This window comes from Tigriopus californicus, chromosome 3, assembly GCF_007210705.1.
Source record: "Tigriopus californicus strain San Diego chromosome 3, Tcal_SD_v2.1, whole genome shotgun sequence".
Lineage (NCBI taxonomy): Eukaryota > Metazoa > Arthropoda > Copepoda > Harpacticoida > Harpacticidae > Tigriopus > Tigriopus californicus.
In genome coordinates this window covers 11,095,636-11,114,838 of record NC_081442.1, presented here as the reverse complement: position 1 = coordinate 11,114,838, position 19,203 = coordinate 11,095,636, and the positions used below count along the sequence as shown (strand labels likewise).

At 40.9% G+C, this 19,203-nt stretch overlaps 4 protein-coding genes across 4 annotated transcripts in view; 1 reads left to right on the top strand and 3 right to left on the bottom strand.

Annotated features, from left to right (window-relative positions):
• LOC131877778 (putative ammonium transporter 3) overlaps positions 1-12,985 on the bottom strand; it is a 16,438-nt gene extending 3,453 nt beyond the window's left edge. The window contains exons 1-7 of the mRNA XM_059223561.1: positions 12,823-12,985; positions 12,593-12,761; positions 8,533-8,643; positions 8,305-8,462; positions 7,452-7,769; positions 6,522-6,653; positions 827-1,008 (exon numbers count right to left, since the gene is read on the bottom strand). Of these exons, the coding sequence (XP_059079544.1) occupies positions 827-1,008; positions 6,522-6,653; positions 7,452-7,769; positions 8,305-8,462; positions 8,533-8,643; positions 12,593-12,761; positions 12,823-12,985 (1,233 nt within the window). The remainder of the gene's footprint in view (positions 1-826; positions 1,009-6,521; positions 6,654-7,451; positions 7,770-8,304; positions 8,463-8,532; positions 8,644-12,592; positions 12,762-12,822) is intronic.
• LOC131877779 (ankyrin repeat, PH and SEC7 domain containing protein secG-like) lies at positions 3,312-5,980 on the bottom strand. Its single transcript, XM_059223562.1, has 3 exons — positions 5,738-5,980; positions 5,405-5,669; positions 3,312-3,784 (listed from the first exon to the last, which is right to left on the bottom strand). Exons 1-3 carry the CDS (start codon positions 5,784-5,786, stop codon positions 3,379-3,381), a joined length of 720 nt encoding a protein of 239 aa, XP_059079545.1. The 5' UTR covers positions 5,787-5,980; the 3' UTR covers positions 3,312-3,378.
• On the top strand, positions 8,680-12,738 carry LOC131877777 (crossover junction endonuclease MUS81-like). Its single transcript, XM_059223559.1, has 8 exons — positions 8,680-9,018; positions 9,088-9,147; positions 9,212-9,295; positions 9,361-9,766; positions 9,834-9,956; positions 10,436-10,825; positions 11,304-11,644; positions 12,130-12,738. The coding sequence occupies exons 1-8, from the start codon at positions 8,750-8,752 to the stop codon at positions 12,578-12,580; spliced, it is 2,124 nt and encodes a 707-aa protein (XP_059079542.1). The 5' UTR covers positions 8,680-8,749; the 3' UTR covers positions 12,581-12,738.
• A 3,459-nt stretch (positions 12,986-16,444) lies between the features above and the next one.
• The window catches only part of LOC131877902 (apoptosis inhibitor 5-like), a 4,697-nt gene continuing 1,938 nt past the window's right edge, over positions 16,445-19,203 (bottom strand). The window contains exons 3-7 of the mRNA XM_059223734.1: positions 18,991-19,151; positions 18,719-18,916; positions 18,254-18,601; positions 17,051-17,444; positions 16,445-16,971 (exon numbers count right to left, since the gene is read on the bottom strand). Coding sequence (XP_059079717.1) covers positions 16,871-16,971; positions 17,051-17,444; positions 18,254-18,601; positions 18,719-18,916; positions 18,991-19,151 — 1,202 coding nt within the window. The 3' untranslated portion in view covers positions 16,445-16,870. The remainder of the gene's footprint in view (positions 16,972-17,050; positions 17,445-18,253; positions 18,602-18,718; positions 18,917-18,990; positions 19,152-19,203) is intronic.

The following is a 19,203-nucleotide window of genomic DNA, read 5'->3' as shown; positions in this document are numbered from 1 at the left end:
CCGTTCGGGCACTCTTAGGCGGCTTGGACTGTCTTGAGCCGTTACATGTATTTTTTCCTTCTTTAGCACTACCGTGGCCTTAACTATGAATGTAATCGTTCTGAATCAAACAAATAAATATTTTGGCACATTTGTCATCCAAAAAGAGTTTTCATTTCTTGGCTGATAAAAATTTTGAGCGTCAAGTACCAAAAAAACGTGTTAAATCGACGGAACTGATCATCAGAGTGAGTTTGGCTTTGCCGCTGGAATAATACAAGCCACGGAGGAGCCGGCCAATAGATTTAACGACATGAACTTAAAAAGCAGATACTTGGCTCATTGGCAAGCAATTTGTATTTTTTTGAATGAAACGCGTGCCAAAGAGTTATTCTTTGATTCAAAACTATGACAGCAATGATTAAGGCCATGGTCGGGCTAAAAAAGGAAAAAATACATGTAACGGTTCAAGATAGTCCAAGCCGCCTAAGAGTGCCTGAACGGCCCTATGACACGGTCCCAGCGGTAAGTAAAAAATGGAGTCACCTTGCCTTTAAAGATCATTCCTCATTTCCCTCTCATATTCATAGAGAATATGTAGGTATTGATGGTAAGGACTTTTAAGTCACACCTGACCAAGTTTCTGAACAAAAGTCCAAATTAGCTCTATCTAGAGGGCTTGTCTAGCCCTATCCCATTCCAGGGTTAATCGGATCAGTCACCTCTAATTCATTGGTGGATAAAATATTACATCAATGCAACAATGAGTTGCAACTGTAAATATTTCATTTCATTTAACCCCAAGTCCACAAAATATTTCTTAAAAGAAGGGTAATGTACACCTTACTTTGATCAATACATAAGTTAGAAGGGAGGACCAAGCGATGAAGCAAACACAACATAATGTTTGAACTCCCAACAAATAGAAACCACCACCATGAAATAGTCCTGCGTATTGGCTGAAACCCTCAAGCTCATCCTTTTCAGCAAACAGCCCAACAGCCAACATGCCCCACATTCCACCAAATCCTGCAAAGTAAATTGCATTATAGTTTATCGTCGAGCTAACCAAAAAAAGGTCTTCAAGGGAATAAACAAACCCTTTTAGGGCCAAAATTATGTCCGAAACGTTCACTTGATCAACAAGGAAAACGGTCTAAAGGTTAAAACAGGCGGATTTTTTTTTGACTTTGTGCCTCTCTTGACGTTAAACAAATATTTATTAGTTTGAATACATGGAAACTTTTATCCGTTAGTTTGTTAAGGTCTAGAATTAGGGACTGTTTTACTCCTTAAGGAACTATTAGTTCTTGAAATGAGGCGAAGGTAAGTTTGACAGAAATATGGCTTTTCAATCACTCACCAAAACTTCAAAAATTACATTTTCATGGCACAATCTGATTTGAAATGATGATTGAAAAGTATAGATGAGCTATTGAGCAAACAGCATAAATCTCCTTGCTTAATGCTTTTTGGGGGGGGTCATATGTGTTGGAAACTTTACCCCCGGAGGATTTGATTTTTTCACCAAAGAGCGAGTGATGTACTCATTCATAGATTTCTAGGTGTCTAGAAATCTCTAAGTCATTGTGTCACAATGCTGGAACAACAAGTTATTTAGCAACATCATCTTGATAAAACTTGGCATCCGAGAGCGAATTCATTTGATTTTACGTTTATTTGTCCACACCTACACGACGCAGAGAGCGCTACCTCCGCCCAATGAAAAGGAAAATTTAAAAAATGTACTTGATAAATGTCATATGTCATGAAACCTTGTGTGTCGAGAATTAATAATAATAATAATTCTTTATTGCGACTCTTGGTCATGTCATGGCGTAAAAATAGCTGTAGAATAAAATCTGTTGTATATTCATTATACAAAGGTTTGTTGATAAAACAAGAAAAATGTCAAGAAGGTAAAGGCAATAAAATAGATGACTAGAAAGTGATATCACAATGAGTATGACTAGAATTGGTTCAATGCACATGAAAAAAGGTAAGAGGTGAGTTACAGATAGTACAAAGACAGGTAGGTAGAGGTAAGTGATGAAAATCTTGGTTATTGCAGTAGAGTGGATGAGCCAGATTGAACAGATCCTTTGTCAACTCCCGTCGCTGATGGCATTTGGCCTGGAGCCGGACAAAGGTGCGTGACCGCCAATACTCCGAGGGGATGTCGGGCCAAGGATAATAAGGTGTTAGCAAGTCCTTGACCGGAAATGATAGCTTGTGTCCGGACATCACCTTCGGAAAGGTCAGGTTCCCAACACTGTTGGACACTAACCTTGCCAGCCCGATGGTGAGCGGCTCGGTTTCGCATAGAAAATGCGTCCATGTATTATTGGCATATTGAGGCAAGCACAAGTATCTTTTGAGGAACTGGCAAAGGTGGCATTGGCGGATTTGAGGGCGGATTTGGTGGAGTTGGGCATCTAAAGGTAACGGCAGTAGAGGCAAATTGGGGTGATGTAGATCCGGAAGAGTTGAAAAACTATTGGAAGGGGACGATCCTTGATGGGTAATCTATTGCACATGTATCTGATACTGGCCCTGGCTTTGGCTATTGATGATTTGAGATGGTTGATGAAGGAGAGTGGAGTGAAGAAGGTGAAACCGATATAGTTAAAACTGTTGACGATTTCAATCGGACTATTGTTAATATGGAAGGAGGTGGGAGGCAGACGACCTTTATGGAAAACCATGGCCTTCGTCTTGATGGTGTTGACTTGAAGACCGTTCTCTTGGCAATAACCGTGGAGTGCATTGATGGCATTTTGCAATTCCACGGCTAAATTAGCCAAGAGAACCAGGTCGTCTGCATATTGAATATATTGAACAGGAAAATGGTTGATGGTGGGGCCTTGGTGTGTGAGGGCTTTAGGCAGGTCGAATGCATAAAGATTGAAAAGAATTGGCGATAGTGGATCCCCCTGCGGAAGGCCAATGGAAGTGAAGTAGCAGGGGGATAGGTTTAAATCTACCTAGAGGTCTAAGGGATTTTCATGAATCTTTTATCAATGAGTTTCTTGAAAGCGTTCCTGCAACAAGACGCTTTTTTATGCTAAAAAGATATTACCAGGAATTAGTGCAGCATTTTTCAAGGTGTCCAAGTGTTCCCTAAGCATCATGCATTCAAATATGTCCAAACTAATAGCCTACTATGAGCAAAATACTCTATTTTCTTAGCACATGTGTCATTTATCTTGCCATGGACCCTTAGCTAAGCCTAAAGGTCCAAAAAGTATCTGATTGCAATCAAAGAAAGTGGCATATTTCCTACAATAAAAAAACCGTGCAATTTCTAACAATATAGCATGCTTGCTTCAGTATCGTATAGAAATACTTTTTTTTACATTCTCAAACTCTTAAAAGATTTTTTTATGCAGTGGAAACGAATCATAAGATATTAGCCAAGTCACTATTGTCACTTGACAAGGCGGCTGCTTTGGGCGTCATTCCATTTCCATCTCTGATATTTGTCCTTGCTCCAGCCTTGAGCAAGACCTGGGCTACAGATTTGTGCCCATTCAGGGCTGCCATGTGAAGAGGGGTCCTTCGAACGTTGTCGTAGTTATTTGGATTAGCGCCTTTCTCCAGAAGATATTTGACAACTTCAGTGTGACCATTTTGGCTAGCAAACAAAACGGGAGTGGCTCCTTCATCTACTTCCAAGTTCACATTGGCACCATTCTCCACCAAGAGCTGAACGACACCCAAGTGTCCGTGGTAAGCAGAAATGTGAAGAGGGGTCCACTTGTCATCGTCAGGTTTGTCAACTTTGGCTCCTTGTTCAAGTAAGTATCTGGAAAGGGAATCAACTTATCAAGTCTGCAATGTGCTACCACTTTTGGGAAATAAACATTTCCTGAATTGAGAGACGCGATCTCTTCCATTTGTAGCGAGTGCATTCAATTGCATTCTATCCATTGTGATGTTGTCAGACAGGCTGAAATTAGGGAGGTGCAATTTCCTCAGGAAATTCAAAATAACACCTCAACGTCATTCTTACAAATTGGCATAGAATTGGTATAAATTGGTATTTTCACGGGGTTTACTTACTGCTAAAAGGAATGTGATCCCCTGTATATGAAAGCAGACCGAGCTAGCCCTTGAATGTAGGGTTGATCTGTTAATTCTGACTTGAAAGATGCTATAGTTTCAGCACCATCTACCCACACATTCTCTACGACTAGCTTCTGAAGTGGAGCAATGAAGATAATGAAAGGGACAGGACCTAATACGGAGCCTTGTAGGACATCTTACTAGACTAGACATCAAATAGGCCACCAAGCCACCCTTCAACATCAACCGCATTGTGACACTGTAGTTCCTCAATAACCTGATTTATTTGTTCAATCAATTAGGTAAACCTACTTAGATGAGCTCAAAACCCCGTTCTGGCTAAGAGGGATGACTTCATATAGACTTCAAGAAATTCTTCGGGGTTGTACTTCATGATATGCTCAAACTTTCCGGCGGGTCTCATTTTAGATCAGGCCGGCTTTTGAGTAATGGCCGATCCCATCACTAGACTAGTAGAACATAACCATGTTGTATCAGATCAGGGTCATTGGATAAAATCAAGTCCAGAACACTATGCCAACATACTGGGATAAATTGAGCAATATCTCAAAACTCCTTCAGCTTTTCGAGCGAGTAAGATGTAGATTTCTTGACACCCTCTACGTACAAGGTTAAAATAGATAAATCGAGACCTTGGAGGTGACAAATAAAGATTTTACTTCTCCATAAGGCATGGGACATTGGCTAATGTTTAAATTTTTCCTATCACATACACATAAATTTTATGACCGAATCCCATATGAAAATGGGATTGTCAGGGCAACGATCTGAATTGAAACCAACCATGGAAAGCTCTCCGTCTAGAACCCCTGGTCGAAGCCAAGTTTCTGTCATGGAAATGACCGAGACTTGCCCTTCTTTAGCTAAAACCTCAGCTTCTTTTTTTGTTTTTTATGGAAATGAAGTAATGTACGTTCAAGTACGCGTACAACCCTTTTGCGGACTTTAGAAATTTTGAGTGACTAAAACCTATCAAATCATTGGCAAGCTCTTCTAACCTTAAAAGATCCAGCTTCTGGGCAAAATTCAACTTGGGTGAAAGGTGAGAAAACCTTTGAAGAGAAGGTCAAATGGGGGAGAAAACTTTGGCCGCGACTCGAGAATACGATCTACAAGCTGAGTTGGGCTCATCGCGTCCAGAGGATGGGGTAGGACAACTGAAATACCTCCTTTGTGCATCTACCCTAAAATTGAGGCATAGCTTTGGTCTTAACAAGAGATCATCTTGATTGACACTACTAAAAAAAGCAAACGTTTCTAAACATCCCTTACAATCTTTCAATGTTTACAAGGCCAAACAGAGCACTAACGTCTTAAAGGCATTCAAAACCAGACTCACTTGACCACTTCGACCCTGCCATTGGCGCTAGAGATAAAAAGAGGCGTTTCCCCTTTGACCTTCTTCCGGTTCACTCCCGCTCCATTTTCCACCAAGAACTTGACCAAAGACAAGTGACCACCCATTGCTGCCGCATGAAGCAATGTCAGACCATTCTCATTGGCCAGCCTTGATGTGACCCCTCCATTCACAGCGGCCTTGACCGTATCCACGTCCCCATCCAAGGCTGCCAGCCACAAGACCTTGTCCTCTTGTCCATATGCTCCTGGAGCGAATAGTACAATGAAACGTTTTTTTTTTGGATTAGTTATCTGAATTCAAACATAAGCTTACCTGGACCTAAAATCGTTATGAGGCCGAGAAAGAGCGATGATTTGAGCATATTGATGTGATCACTTGATTTCGGTTGGGCAAATTGTTAAAACTGTACTGGATTACGCTTTGCGGCGACGCTTCGAAACCCTGGCAGATTTTACCTTTGTCTTTTCGATCTCGCGCTTGGAACTCCTAGCTAGACAAGTTATAGGCCTATTGGACTGTGTCATGATAATGATCAACAAAGACACGCAAAAAGGGGCTCCGCTCTTTCCTGATTACGTGAATGGTCTCGTTTGATTTAAAAAGCTGGATGGATACCCGACCATCCAGGCATCATTACAGGCCTGGAGAACGTTTGGAGCACCACCGTAGTTACTACTACCGTGGACGGGTCTTAATTAGGACGGAGACGGTACACCTGAGAATTGGCTCCATTTCAAAATTTAAAATTTATTTTCCAATGCAGGTTCTGAGCTCTGCTTGGCACCGTAGGTATCATCTACCTGTTATCAAATATGCCTGAGCGTAAAATAATGCACTTTTATGGCTCAGATCAGCACAATGGAGAACATTAAATAATGTGATGTTTGTGTGGCGCTCTTCTGTAAAGCCCTTTGAGTGAGATAACGTTTAACTTATGTAGATGAATAAATGAGTTGAAAAACCAAGATCTGCAATCAATTCATACCAAACATAGACTCGTTGGACAAAAGACGCAACTTATTGGCTTTAAGCTAAATTGTTATTTTCTATTTCGACTTTTCATGTCCTTATTCAAGATGTTCTTGTTGTGACTTACCATGAACACAAGTGGCTCCAACAGCGTCGTCAATCTTCAGCCAAATAAGCAAAGGAGCGGTAATATTGGCCAGAAATGATCCAATAATGCCAATGAACACTGCTTCCCTTGGAGTCACAATGGCGCATCCACCTAAAGTCAAGTGATCGAAATGAGTTCTACATTACTAGATGACTAATAAAAGTTAAGCGTCTAATTACTATGTTTGAAATGTCCTATCCCAAATTAAAGTCGAGGATTATCCTGTATATAAAAGATCAAAGCAAGAGTTGAACACGATTTTTGTGAGCAAGAGATCATAACCGCTTGCTTCATCTAATTACGACGACAACAACAATTATTCATTTTTTCAAGAGTGACCGAAAGAAGGACTAGCTCCCTTTGAGGAACCTCATGTCTGAATCAGTACATAAATCCAAGAAAAATACCTTAATTGTTAGGGCCATCAACGGCCAAGGTCCAATGCATAAACAAGTGAAAGCCTATGTTAGCTTAACCGTGTCTTGATCACCCTGAATGGAATAAACTACTAAACGAGCCTGTTTTCAAGAAACCAGTCCTTTACACGCTAGATGGTGATAGCCGTGGAAATTGATGACGCCGGCTTGAAAATGTCTATTAGAGTGCTCAATCCAAAACAGTTTTTAGTGATCTTCATTTATTGCTCTCCAGAGCATCTCCAACAGTTTTGAAGTCGTCCTTTAACACATGGTTCTGATTTAATTCATACCAACCTCCATCTTTGTACATTCAACTATTTATTCAAAGTAACCATTTTGATTGACTGAAAATGTGATCAGTTGACCAAAGGTAAAAACATCGATAAGCCATTGAACATTGACAATTAACCTTGTAAGACTGAACACCCACTTTTGAGAGCAACCAAATCCTTGATATGATATGAAAATCCCCAATGTAACTCTTGATTACCTGTGACCCCAACCAAAGCTCCTAAGATTCCATTGATAAGCATGAGGATGTCCAGTTTTCCATTGGTAACGTATAAACTATGGAATATCGAGAAAATGCCGCCAGCAAAGGAGGAAACCATTGTTGTGCACGTGGCCTTGGCGGCCAAAATCCATTTTCGACCCGAAATTCCGAAAGTGCTGCCAGCATTGAACGCCATCCATCCCCACCAAAGCATAAATAAACCGATGCACGCATTAGTTGGACTACCCATTGGGGGATCACCCGATATATCCCAACGGCCCAATCGAGGTCCCATAATTGAGGCGGCCACAAAAGCTGCAATAGCATTGAGAGTCATTTCACTTTTAAGCCATTAAGCCAAGAAATCCAGTGACGTGACGAATGACAATCATGCCATTTGGTTTAATTACGCGGCGTGAGGTGAAAAGTAGTGAAAAACTAAGTTTGATGCCCCGATTTTGAGCTTCTTTGTCGTATCCTGTGGAGGAGAAGCAGAGACAAACATCCTGACCGTGAGCTGACCCCACGGGACTTAGTCGCAGTTTGATACATCATTTCCTAAAGTGTATTCAAAGCCAAAGTAAGTGTGCTACTGATATTGACAAAGTAGGTTTTGTTTGGGTTGGAGTGTGAACCTCCAACAATAGCCTTGATAGAGACTCTCTTGAAATTGAATATAAAATCAAAGTTCATCTTCAAGGTAACGAGGAAGCAAATTTCATTGGCCAATATTACTAGGTTGCGTGATTGATTTCATGACCTGCCCGTTCAAATTAGCTCACCCAGAGCTGCTCTCTGACGTGAATAAGGTAGACCGTAGACCATTATTTAGGAAGGTACTATAACTTACCCGAAGATCCGCCCACCAAGTGAACGCCCCCACTCCCGGCAATATCCACAGCGCCCAAATTCTTCAAAAAACCGTGTTGTCCCCACAACCAACCCGCCGGGAAACAATACACCACCGTATTCACCAAAGAGAACAAGCAGTAGGCGTAAAAATTGCATCTAAGACGGAATAAGCGGAGGTCGAACAATGATGGACTCCATCGGTAATTCAGCCCCAATTTATTATTACCTTTCGGCAATTCCACCAGAAACAATGGTGGTGGCTGTGGTAGCAAAAGACAGTTGAAATAAGAACGTCGTAAAGACTGGTCCAATAGCTTTGCCCTCAGCGTTCAAGAACCTGAAATTCGAAAGCAATTTCTCGTCACCCTAAGTGTTTTGGACCAATCAGAACTGATTTCGAAACCTGGCGTTCAACAACAATTGGAAGAAGAGCTCAGAAAATAATGGCTCAAATTAAAAAACGGCGTAAAATCCAAATTTCGAATCCGAATCCGGTTTTTGAAAATGCCTTGCAATATTTAATTGAATCAAATGCCGATGATTTGGTAATGGTCAAGAAATATGAAGAATGTTTGTTGTCTTTGAAAAAATATCCGCTGAAACTGAATAATTTAAGTCACTGTAAAGTTCTGTCTGGTTTCGATCAAACGGTTATTGATGCTATGCAAATGCAATGGATTACACCCAAAGCAGCAATATTGTCACCAATAAGGTAAGACAATTATAGATATAGATATATATGAGTTACTTTATCTTGAATGTCTCATCAATATCTATTCAGATCATCAGTGATTCCTCCTAAACTCCAGACGACGAAGACAGAATACGTTTTACCAATCAGGTAATCGTTTGATCAGTGGTAACTATGGGCCTTTCAAAAACGTATTTCCTAATCAATGTTATAGCGAATCCAAGGAAAATGATCCGGACATTGAATTGGCCAAACAAATATCCATGGAGAATGTCTCTGATGAACCCCCCAAACTCAAGTGAGTTCAATTTGTTTCATTTGTCATATATGTCATAGCAGTTCTTCACTCATCTTTTGACATAGTTTCGATGAGGATGAATCCGATCCAGATCTAGTTTTAGCCCGCCAATTGTCTCAAGAATGGAATGGCGTTTCCACCGCCATGGATTTGCCACCATTCAAACAACAACAAGAACAGCAAGAAGAGGATCGGATGTTGGCCTTGAAATTGAATCAGGACAACTACATGAATCGATCCTGGTCGGCTCCCGAAGTTGGATTACGAAGAGCTTCGTCTCAATTTGAAACGGAGCTCGAAGGGGAATTGACATCCAAGCGAGTATCCGGGGTAATTGGTGGCTTTCGGATCCCTGTGATCAATCCGAATGAGGTCGAGATCACACCTCCGCCATCCTTGGCCAAAGAAATATCCCAAGCTGTCCCCAAGAGCAAGACCTCGCTCTCTGCTCGAGCGAAATTATTTTCTCAGGTTCGGAGAGCTTTCAACCATCCATTTGACTTGATCATATTTATTTCAAGAAAGATGAATATTGAAGGACCCCATTTTGAGACGCGGAACTGATGATGGGTTTGACCTCGATGATGGAGATGACTCGATTATGGCTCAAATTGGACAGAACACATCTATTTCTAAACCGTGGGTGGATCCTTCCAAAGTGGTGAGATAAAAAAATAGGGAGAAAAAAATACTTTGGGCCCTCTCTGCAGTGGAAAAAGTGCAGATAATTGGTATGGCGTCAGAAGAATCAAGAAATGTGCAATATTCGCTTTCAACTGCACGATAGAATTAGCCAAAGCAAACTTTTATGAGGCAAAGTGAAGGAGTTTCCCTAAAACAAAAAAGGCTAGCATTTTTTTCTGTTTATTGCGTTGAAATTTCTACTTATTCTTACCTTTTTATACTGCATGATAAGATGTCAAAATGTTACTCAAAAGACAATTTTTCACTGAAATTTTGATAGCTGGGGTAAAGATTATTTAAAGGTTACAAATTGCGAAAAAAAGTTATTTTGCCCCCAAATGGCTGAAAAGGGTGAACACTTGACTGGACCTAAATAAACTATCCTTCTATCCTACGCTTATTTATGAGGTAAATAACTAACCAGAAAATGATGTTGTCCTGTTTCCATGTTTTCAGGAAAGGAACTTTCACTCAATCAGTGATAGTGACGAGGATGAGCCTGCAATCTTGCCACCAAAGCCATCCAGATCCAAAAACCCGGTCAAAAGCGCCAAAGCGGTTAAAGGCGAGAAACGGAAGTGCTCCAAAAAGAAAACTGGGGTAGAATTCATCCCAGAAAGCAGCATCCCCAAATGGGTGATGGATCTAAGATCCCCGCAATTAATTGACACTGAGGAGGATATTGGCCAGGAAGATGATCACCCATCTGAATTTACCCTTCCCTCCGGAGAATATGAAATCGTGTTAATTGTGGACTTTGCGGAGGTCACGGGTGGGGGAGGCGGAAAAGCCCGTGGAACATCGAACAAAAAGGCCACGGCTTTGAAGGAGCTCACGGCCAACGGAGTGAGTCCCAAATGATTGAAATGAAGCGAATTTCTTCAAGCGTTCGATTCTTAGCACACGACTCGGGGGAAGATATTCTGACCAGATTTTTTAGGGATTCAATTTTTAGGGGAAGCCTTCAACATGTCCTTGGTTGTCAAGCCAGTTCCTTCTGAAGTTGAGATATTGTTGGGCATTATGGCGGACCGTAAAGGTCCGACGATTAAATAAAGTAGAATCAGGGTCGCTACATCGGCAAGGTTGAGATGCATCTACTTGGTTCGGTATCAGATTGGGGTTTTCCGTCTGAAGGCGTCGATTTAGCGTGCTTCCTTGAGAAGATTCGGGGAGGTGAATTGAACTGAGCTCCCCACTCAGACTAATAGACTAATAGCTCCGTCTCCCCGTTCTTTTGAATCCAATATCTCTCTTTGTTTCATTCACTCACATGCGTTGATAAGACGCCAAGAGGTGATTCAAAACGTGTATCTAACTTTAGGTGAGTCACGAGACTCGGAAATTGCATGTCGGGGACTTCATTTGGATTGCCAAGGAAAAAGTGACCGTGGATCCGTCTCGTCTAAGTCAGAGAGAACCCCGGGAACTTGTCTTGCCTTATATTGTGGAGCGGAAGCGGATGGACGATCTCAAGAATTCAATCATCGATGGGCGTTATAAAGAACAGAAGACGCGCTTGCGGGATTGCGGCCTGCCCTATCGATGGTATTTGGTGGAAGAGTTTAATAAGAAGATGAAATATTGGGCCAATGGCGCCAACGGGCAAAAGTTCAACTTGCAAGCTCTTGAACAAGCCATGGCCTCAACATCCGCTGTCGAAGGGTAAAAGTTGATATTCATTAATTCTTGGACTCATCAAGAGATATATTGGGATTGAAAAGTGGAAGGGCCTAGTGGCTTTCCCATAACAAGGAATATGTCGTATGAGTACTTTGTGTTGAACTCTAAAATGAACCAATGGGAAGTACAACCAAAATACTGAGTTTTTGAGTTTATTGTATTGGCTGGTAAATGGAGTGCATTATAAGCGGAAAATATTATTCTTTGAACGATGATAGCTTTTATGGCGGAATTGTCAAAATTTTGAAGAAAAACTTCAATAACTCAATATTTCACAAAAAGATGCCTGGATTATGAGCACGAACAATAAATAAGAACGAACAGAGCTCAAATTGGCACTTTTCAAAGCATATTATCTAGCATATATTTGTTCTCTTAAGTATTTCAATTCCTTTCCATAAAAGCCTCTTCCATAATGCTAACCAATTACCACATTCAACAACAATTTACTTTTACCTCCCTCACAGGTTCAACATCAAGCGAACGGAAGACCTGAAAGAGTCCGTTGCTTTTCTAACTTTGACCACCCGGTTTCTCCAAGATAAGTACTGTCACGCCACCTTGCGGAGTTGGACCCACCAAGATTTGGATCTCAACATTGTCCATGATGCCGATCACGTCCTTCTCTCTTTCAAGGAGTTCAATGACAACTCCAGGAAAAACAAGCCCCTAACCGTCAAAGATGGATTCACCCGAATCCTTTGCTGCCAACATGGCGTGACTTGGCCTATGGCTTCGGCCATTGCCGATGAATATTCAACCTTGGCCAACTTGATGGAAGTCTACGCCAATTGTCAGAACTCGGAGGAGCGTGAGAACCTCCTTGCCGGTTTATCGTTTGAAGGCGGGAAACGTTTGATAAGTGCTCAAGTCTCCAAGATCATTTCGTGGTTGTTCAGCGATGAACAATTGAAATAGAATTTGACTCACCAATCGCCAAATCCAAAGAATGGATTCGTTCCTGGTCCAGATCCGTAGCTGAAACCATAGCCAAATGCCCAATACGTGATTCCACCCAGAACCACATCCACCACGTTCTTCATCATGATGTTCACTTCATTTTTTAATGACACGCATCCGGACTCGAGCATGCCAAAACCTGGTTTTGAATGCGTTATCGAATGATTCGGGCTTCGTTTTGCCTGGGTGGAATTAATTACCTGTTTGCATTGTGAATATGATGAAAGATGAGCATAAGATCCAGGTGGCGTCGTCCCAGACCCACCCATCATCATATTCATCTTGTAACAAATCCGATGCATCTTCGTCCCAGGTATCATTCACTGTTGAGTTCATAATGGAGCACTGAAACGGATCAGTCATCGGACGTACGGTAGTTAGGTTCTCTCTTGAAGACTTCGCATGAAATATGCAAGATGTTTTTGAAACATCGACATTGATAGACATTCAAAAATGACCAAGCATAGACAAAATCCAGATAGATCACTTAATCTTGCCTTGACTTGAGTTTTTACGTTGATAATCATGCAAAGGATGAATTCTATTGATGTGCACGGTGTTACTCACAATACTGATATGGTTTTCTTGCAAATGTCAAGACTTCTGATAACGATTTTCGTTGTTATTGAAACAAAAGGAACAACTTTTGTAAAAAATCATCTTGGATTGTAGCTCAGATTAGAATATTCATCCACTTCAAACCTACAAAGAGATCATATTTTTAAAAGCGTAATCAATATATGTTGGGAGTAACCTTAGTTGCGTTTCGGAATAAAATTTTATTCGAATCCATGAAGTAAACGACAAGATATCTCGCTTTCAAAGATTGCATTTGCATCAAATTTGATTGCAAAACATAATTAGGCTATTTTTGGATATTTTAAAGCGTAAAACGCAACCTTAAAGTTGTAATGATTAAGCATGTCATACATAGAAGTTTATGAAATTTGACCTGAAAACACAACTAAGATTTAGTTTAATACTGATTGACTACGTTTTTGACAATGATGCATTTTAATGGGCTTTAAGTGATTTAACACATTTATCTGAGCTACTTTTTAACATGTGTATTTCACAAAAGTTGTTCCTTTTGCTTCTTGGAAAAAAAAGCATTTATAGATGGCATTTAGATGGTCTTGGCATTTGAGCAAACATTTAACCGGAAAATATAAGCACCGTGTGTGGTCAGTATACTAGAACATGATAGATTTGTCTTTCATAAAGCAAGTCTTTTGTCCAGAGTTAGTACCACGATATGCTAAAACTGTACAAGTCGGTTGTTCAGCGACATCTTTAATATGCTTCACCCATTTGGGCTCCATTGAGTTCAGCAAGTTTGCAAAAGGTCGAGCAAGTCCAAAGATGTTTTACTAGAAACATTGAAGATATGAGAGAGCTCTCGTATTGGGAGAGGTTAGAAAGGTTGGGATTGTGCAGTACTCAGAGAAGGTACGAAAGGTATCTGATATTGTACGTTTTCAAAAGTATCCATGAGCTTTGTCCCAACCCAGGATTTAGGGTCAATTGTAGTGACCGTAGAGGCTTAATGTGCGTTTTGAGAGCACCTTCAAGCCCTCGAGAATCCAGGCTAGTTCGAACAATGAAGTTCACTTCTCTTCTTCTTTCTTGGGCTCCTTCATTGTTTAATTTACTGCCATTCAAATATTCGTAGGGCATATGTTGGTGTTGATCCAGTAGCAGGATTTAAGTCAGACTTGGACAAGTTTTTGACCAAAATTTTGGATCAACCCTACATTTAAGGGTTCGTCAACTCTTATTCGTTGATCAATCAGGTGATATATCAATATAAAGATAAGTAACATTTTGAAATATTTCATTTTCATACTGCTGTAGTGGTTAGGAAGTTCACAAAAATTGCATTATTATGGACCGAAAAAAACCATGTAACAAGAATCAGGAATGAATCTTGATGTTGATCGTTTTTTTCCGTTGAACAACTCTCTTAGCTTTTATTCTCTCTGGTTGGGAAAGAAATCAATCGCCAAGGTTAGACAACATATCGAGTCTTTCAGATCAAACAACATGAATTATTACATTCAACCAAAGTCACAGATCCAAGTGCCAGAGGGAATAAGCATTGATTCGTTTTTGCATAAATGAATGCATTTCCAAGTTTAAGTCCTTGTTTCCACCATTTAGAATATGTGGCTGACGTAGAAAGATAGTCATTAAAGTCGATGGTTTGCTTAAAAGTTTGACCGAGATTTGAACCACTTCTCGGAACTAGTCTTTGCCTTGAATTCATAAGGAGAAATTTCAGGTAAACGTTATTCTCCACCGATTAGTTGGCGGTGCTACTTTTTTAAATCTTAACCTGACCTAATCAAACCTAATCAAACCTTACCTAACCTAACCCAACCTAACCTAACACGATATTAATAACCCCTAATGTCTCTATCTAAACCTTTTAACATTTTGCCACAAATTTGAAAACGAGCACCGCCAACTAATCGGTGGAGAATAACGTTTATCGAAATTTCACTCTTTATGACTAGGGCCGGCCAAAACTGGCATCCTGCAACAAAGGAGATTTTTATAGGGTATATGTACTGAGACATGGAAGTCCTCAGGACAAGCTGTCAGGAACCCATCGATGTAGTCAAGGCAAACAGAAATAACTGGCCGCAGTGGGCGCCTTACCTTAAAAAGGGACAATTCCAATATCTTCAAAAAGGGTCACCCTGCTATGCCACCTCACCCCGTGGACTCCCATGTCTAACTCTGTACATAAATTGAAAAAAAAAAACCATTCATAATGGTGTTAGTAAGGATTGCAATTTGGAGATACATCATGTTAAAACAAATATAAATACATATACGATTAACTACCTTTTCACTACACTGAAATGCCAATTTCGTCCGAAATAACGCCCTATTAGGCGTATACGAGCTATCTTTTCAAGAAAACAGCCTCCTGAACAGTAGATGGCTATAGGGCTAGTCAAGTAAACGCGTTCATGGACAGCTGACGTTATTCCATGGAGTAAAATCCAAGACAACGTGCCTAGCCAAACCGCACTGTGCATGCATTGGATTTTGACATTTTTTTCCATTTTACACGCTTGTCATGACAATTAGCATTATGGTATTGAGCGTACTGAGCCAATTTGATAGTGCGTTCACTGATTAACACCAAACATGATCATTTAGTAGGGATTTGTAACACAACTCGCTCAAAAACACTCGATTATTGAAAAATCAATGGGCGAATGGTGCGAGTTGACTGTGATGTTTGTCTTAGTTCTCTCTCCCCAAAATGCTCAAAATCAGGGTGCCAGACCACATTTTTCCTTGAATTTCCTTTACTTGACATCCCCTATAGCCTCTGAAATTGATGATGCCAACTCAAAACCGTTCATCGATAACTACATTAGGCGCTCGCTTATTTACTTGTAATTATTACTTAGTTAAATGGCGAACTGTAAGAGGGCATTGCTTATGGTTGCGTCTTTCGATTGAGCTGAAAAATGAAAAACTTTTAATTCGTTTACTTGCAAACAAAATGTTGATTCTTAACCCTAGCATCCCTTTCCATTGTCAAGTGGTTGAGACTGTATCTTAAACGGAGAGGTGATATGTTGTTGAAAATCTTCCACCAGAAAAGCTCGCTTAAGTTTTAGCACAATTCATTTTAGCCAGAAGAGATCGTAATTTGCTTTAAATGCTAATCTGATTCTGTATTGTAAAAGAAATCCCATTTTTCAACCTTAGTAACAAACAATCAAGACTTTCTCCTCTGGCATAACCCGCTAAAACTCAATTTATTGTGGGATAAGCAAATACCTTCTTCAGTAGCCCTACTTTTTCTTGGATGTGAAGCATTAGTTATTTATTTCAAACATGAGCACCCTCAAAACGCCTTGGGGTATGAACGGTTATTTTACAAAAATGTAGGATCGGGTTTTCAATACTGGCAAAACAATACCGATGGGTTTCGAACCAAAAATTCAGCTATTTAACTTGATGAACGAACCTCTTTTAGGGCTTCCAATTCAAGCGAAAAGGGGTACAGAAGTGAAGACCCAAGATCAAGAACGAGTTTTAAAGCAGCCCTGGTTCCGAGACCCAGAAAGGCAGGGTCACGTTTTGCCACTCCTTTCAGGGGTTTTGAATTTGATTTTGTACTCTCTTTAAAGCTTGTGATGGGAGCCCTAAACGGGGTCCTTGACGCAAAAATGGCATTCCGGTCCGAACCACGGCACTACGCAACAACCAATCTCAAGCTCTTCAATAGGACTTCCTTCCTCGGAAACGCCCTCGCCCTCGCCCCCGGCCCCCACGCCCTCTCCCTGATCCACCTCGGCGTCCTCCATTACTGCCATTAGCATCTACAAAGTAAATATCACAGTTCTATTCAATTCTATCCCATGAAACTCCTTTCAAAGTTATTATCCAACAACAACTCACCGAACTGTCCGTGTTTGGAACTGAACTTTCCGGTCGGGGGAGTGTACACTTTACCCCCCTTTTCCTGCCATTTGGCCTTGGATCGGATTTCGGACGTGTCGAATGACTTTCTGGCCTTTTTGTTGACTTGAACTCCGTTTCCCGTTGTCACGGCTGTAATCGGCCGCTTGGTTGGCACTTTTCGCTCCTCAATCCAAGATAGGCTGATCTTGGCCTTGTAGATGGGCGTGTTTCTCATCAGATCTAGTATGAGGGTGTTGATGTTAGTTGTGCATTTAAGGGCCAAAGCTTTGAGGGCGTGTTCGGGCTTGGTCTTGTTGCCAGATTGTTGTAGGAAGTCATTGAGCTTCTTGATGTATACTTTGAGGCAACGGGCAAAGTAGGTAAGGCGTTTCTGAAAAGGTAATGGCATAGATCAAGAAACTTTTACGACGCTAATGCCTTCCAATTCCCTCTAAAGCCAAGACAAATATCAAGAGCAATGAAAATTCCTTGAGGTTGCCATATTTAAAGCGATGGAAGGGCAAACGCTTTTGCACTCAACACTCCCATCACAATATAGGACAATTGAAATATGTATTTGCAGCGACCTAGGGCTAGTCTCATTTGTATTAGAACGCAATGCGTATACTTGCTTCCGAAGTACTAATTCACGACATTAGTGTTGTGGTTCACTATAGAGAAGTGTGAAGCATTGGGATTTCATATTAGTGCGCCCTCTGGTTCTACCATGAAGAAAGTGTCACCACACTTCTTACTGATGACAAAATGTTGGCCATAAATATGTTTTTTTGTATTTCTACATATTTTTGTCACTTGCCATATAATTTCATCTTCATGAAACGAATGTTGGACTTAAATGGTTTGAAATAATTGTCGAACGATTTCCTAAGATGGCGAACAATTTTGTCATGAAAAATTTGGATGCACTCGATGTGCTACAATCATGGTAGTTCTTGACACGATTGTGGCGCAGCCTGACTAACTCACACAACTGACATCCGATCCGGTACTTTACACACCTCTATTAGAGATGGTTGAAATTTGCTTCCCAACACTCTGTTTTATGCCCTAAAATATGCACAAAAGCAGGTCTCTCTTTGAACAACGTGAAGGTTCTTTTTCATTTTGAGCCTCACTCAATCCTATCTTCGAGATGTTCTGCCTTAACACCAAGGATTGATTCGCTCAAGCCTTTCTTACCTTGAAGTCCTCCAATCTCTCTGGGTTTCCTGTCAAATATTCGGGCGATTCGCGGCCAACATTATGATACGCGGACAACAGGCATTCCACCTTGGTGAACTCGAAATCCGGCGTCTCAATTCCAGCTTTTTCAGCCGCATCGGCCGGAGGCAAAGGCACGTAATCTAGAAGCTTCTTAAATATGTTCTGCGTGGCCTTCAAAGGCTCTTTCAATGAGGCCGTGTTTTGCGAGCACTCGGCCAGAATCTTGAGTATTTGCGATTGAGCATTCGCGTCTTCAATCGAGTGAAACTGAGGCAGAATCTCCAAGCAAATGTACGAGCAGAAATCCGTGCCTTTCACTTGAGACTGAAACAAAGATAACCACCCATGATTGACTATTAATTTGTGTTTTTTGTTGGTTAAAAAATCTTCACCACCTACCGAAAGAATTTTTTTTTTGGTTAAAAAATCTTCACCACCTACCGAAAGAAATTTGGAGGCAGTCTTGGCACATTCCACAAACTTCCCCACACATTCCGTGTCCTCGGGGTCAAAAGGCTTGTCGATATCAGCCATTAAAGTGGCCAATTGTAATAATTGAGCCTGTCCACTCAGCATTTTGGGAATGCTCGTTTGGTCCAGAATATTCATGAACATGTGAAACTCTTCTGCTGTGCAATTCTGAAATGAACGATAACAGTTCGTGGGGTTATTGTTTCCGATTGTGGGGTCTGATGAGTTGTTTTTTTTTTTACTTTAAGAGAGCCCTTGATTTCTTGGAGAAGAATCGCCTCGGCTTCTTTATTTAACAAAGCATTTCCATCGGCTTTGATTTTTCGGAGCAGGAAATCCAAGGCGCGCTCACGGACCTCCTCTCCTCCCGTTTTGATTTGAGAGAAAATCCCAATCAGTGTGCCTACGAATCAAGAAATGAAACTTCATATAAACCACGAATGGGTGATGATAGA

Excerpts from the sequence above, each read along its gene's own strand:
- LOC131877777 (XM_059223559.1), top strand. The coding sequence starts at position 8,750 with ATGGCTCAAATTAAAAAACGGCGTAAAATCCAAATTTCGAATCCGAAT. Across the intron at positions 9,957-10,435 it reads GGGTGGATCCTTCCAAAGTG|GAAAGGAACTTTCACTCAAT; the intron begins GTGAGATAAAAA and ends CCATGTTTTCAG. Across the intron at positions 10,826-11,303 it reads AGGAGCTCACGGCCAACGGA|GTGAGTCACGAGACTCGGAA; the intron begins GTGAGTCCCAAA and ends ATCTAACTTTAG.
- LOC131877779 (XM_059223562.1), bottom strand. The coding sequence starts at position 5,786 with ATGCTCAAATCATCGCTCTTTCTCGGCCTCATAACGATTTTAGGTCCA. Across the intron at positions 5,670-5,737 it reads CATAACGATTTTAGGTCCAG|GAGCATATGGACAAGAGGAC; the intron begins GTAAGCTTATGT and ends TATTCGCTCCAG. Across the intron at positions 3,785-5,404 it reads GGCAGGGTCGAAGTGGTCAA|ATACTTACTTGAACAAGGAG; the intron begins GTGAGTCTGGTT and ends TTCCCTTTCCAG.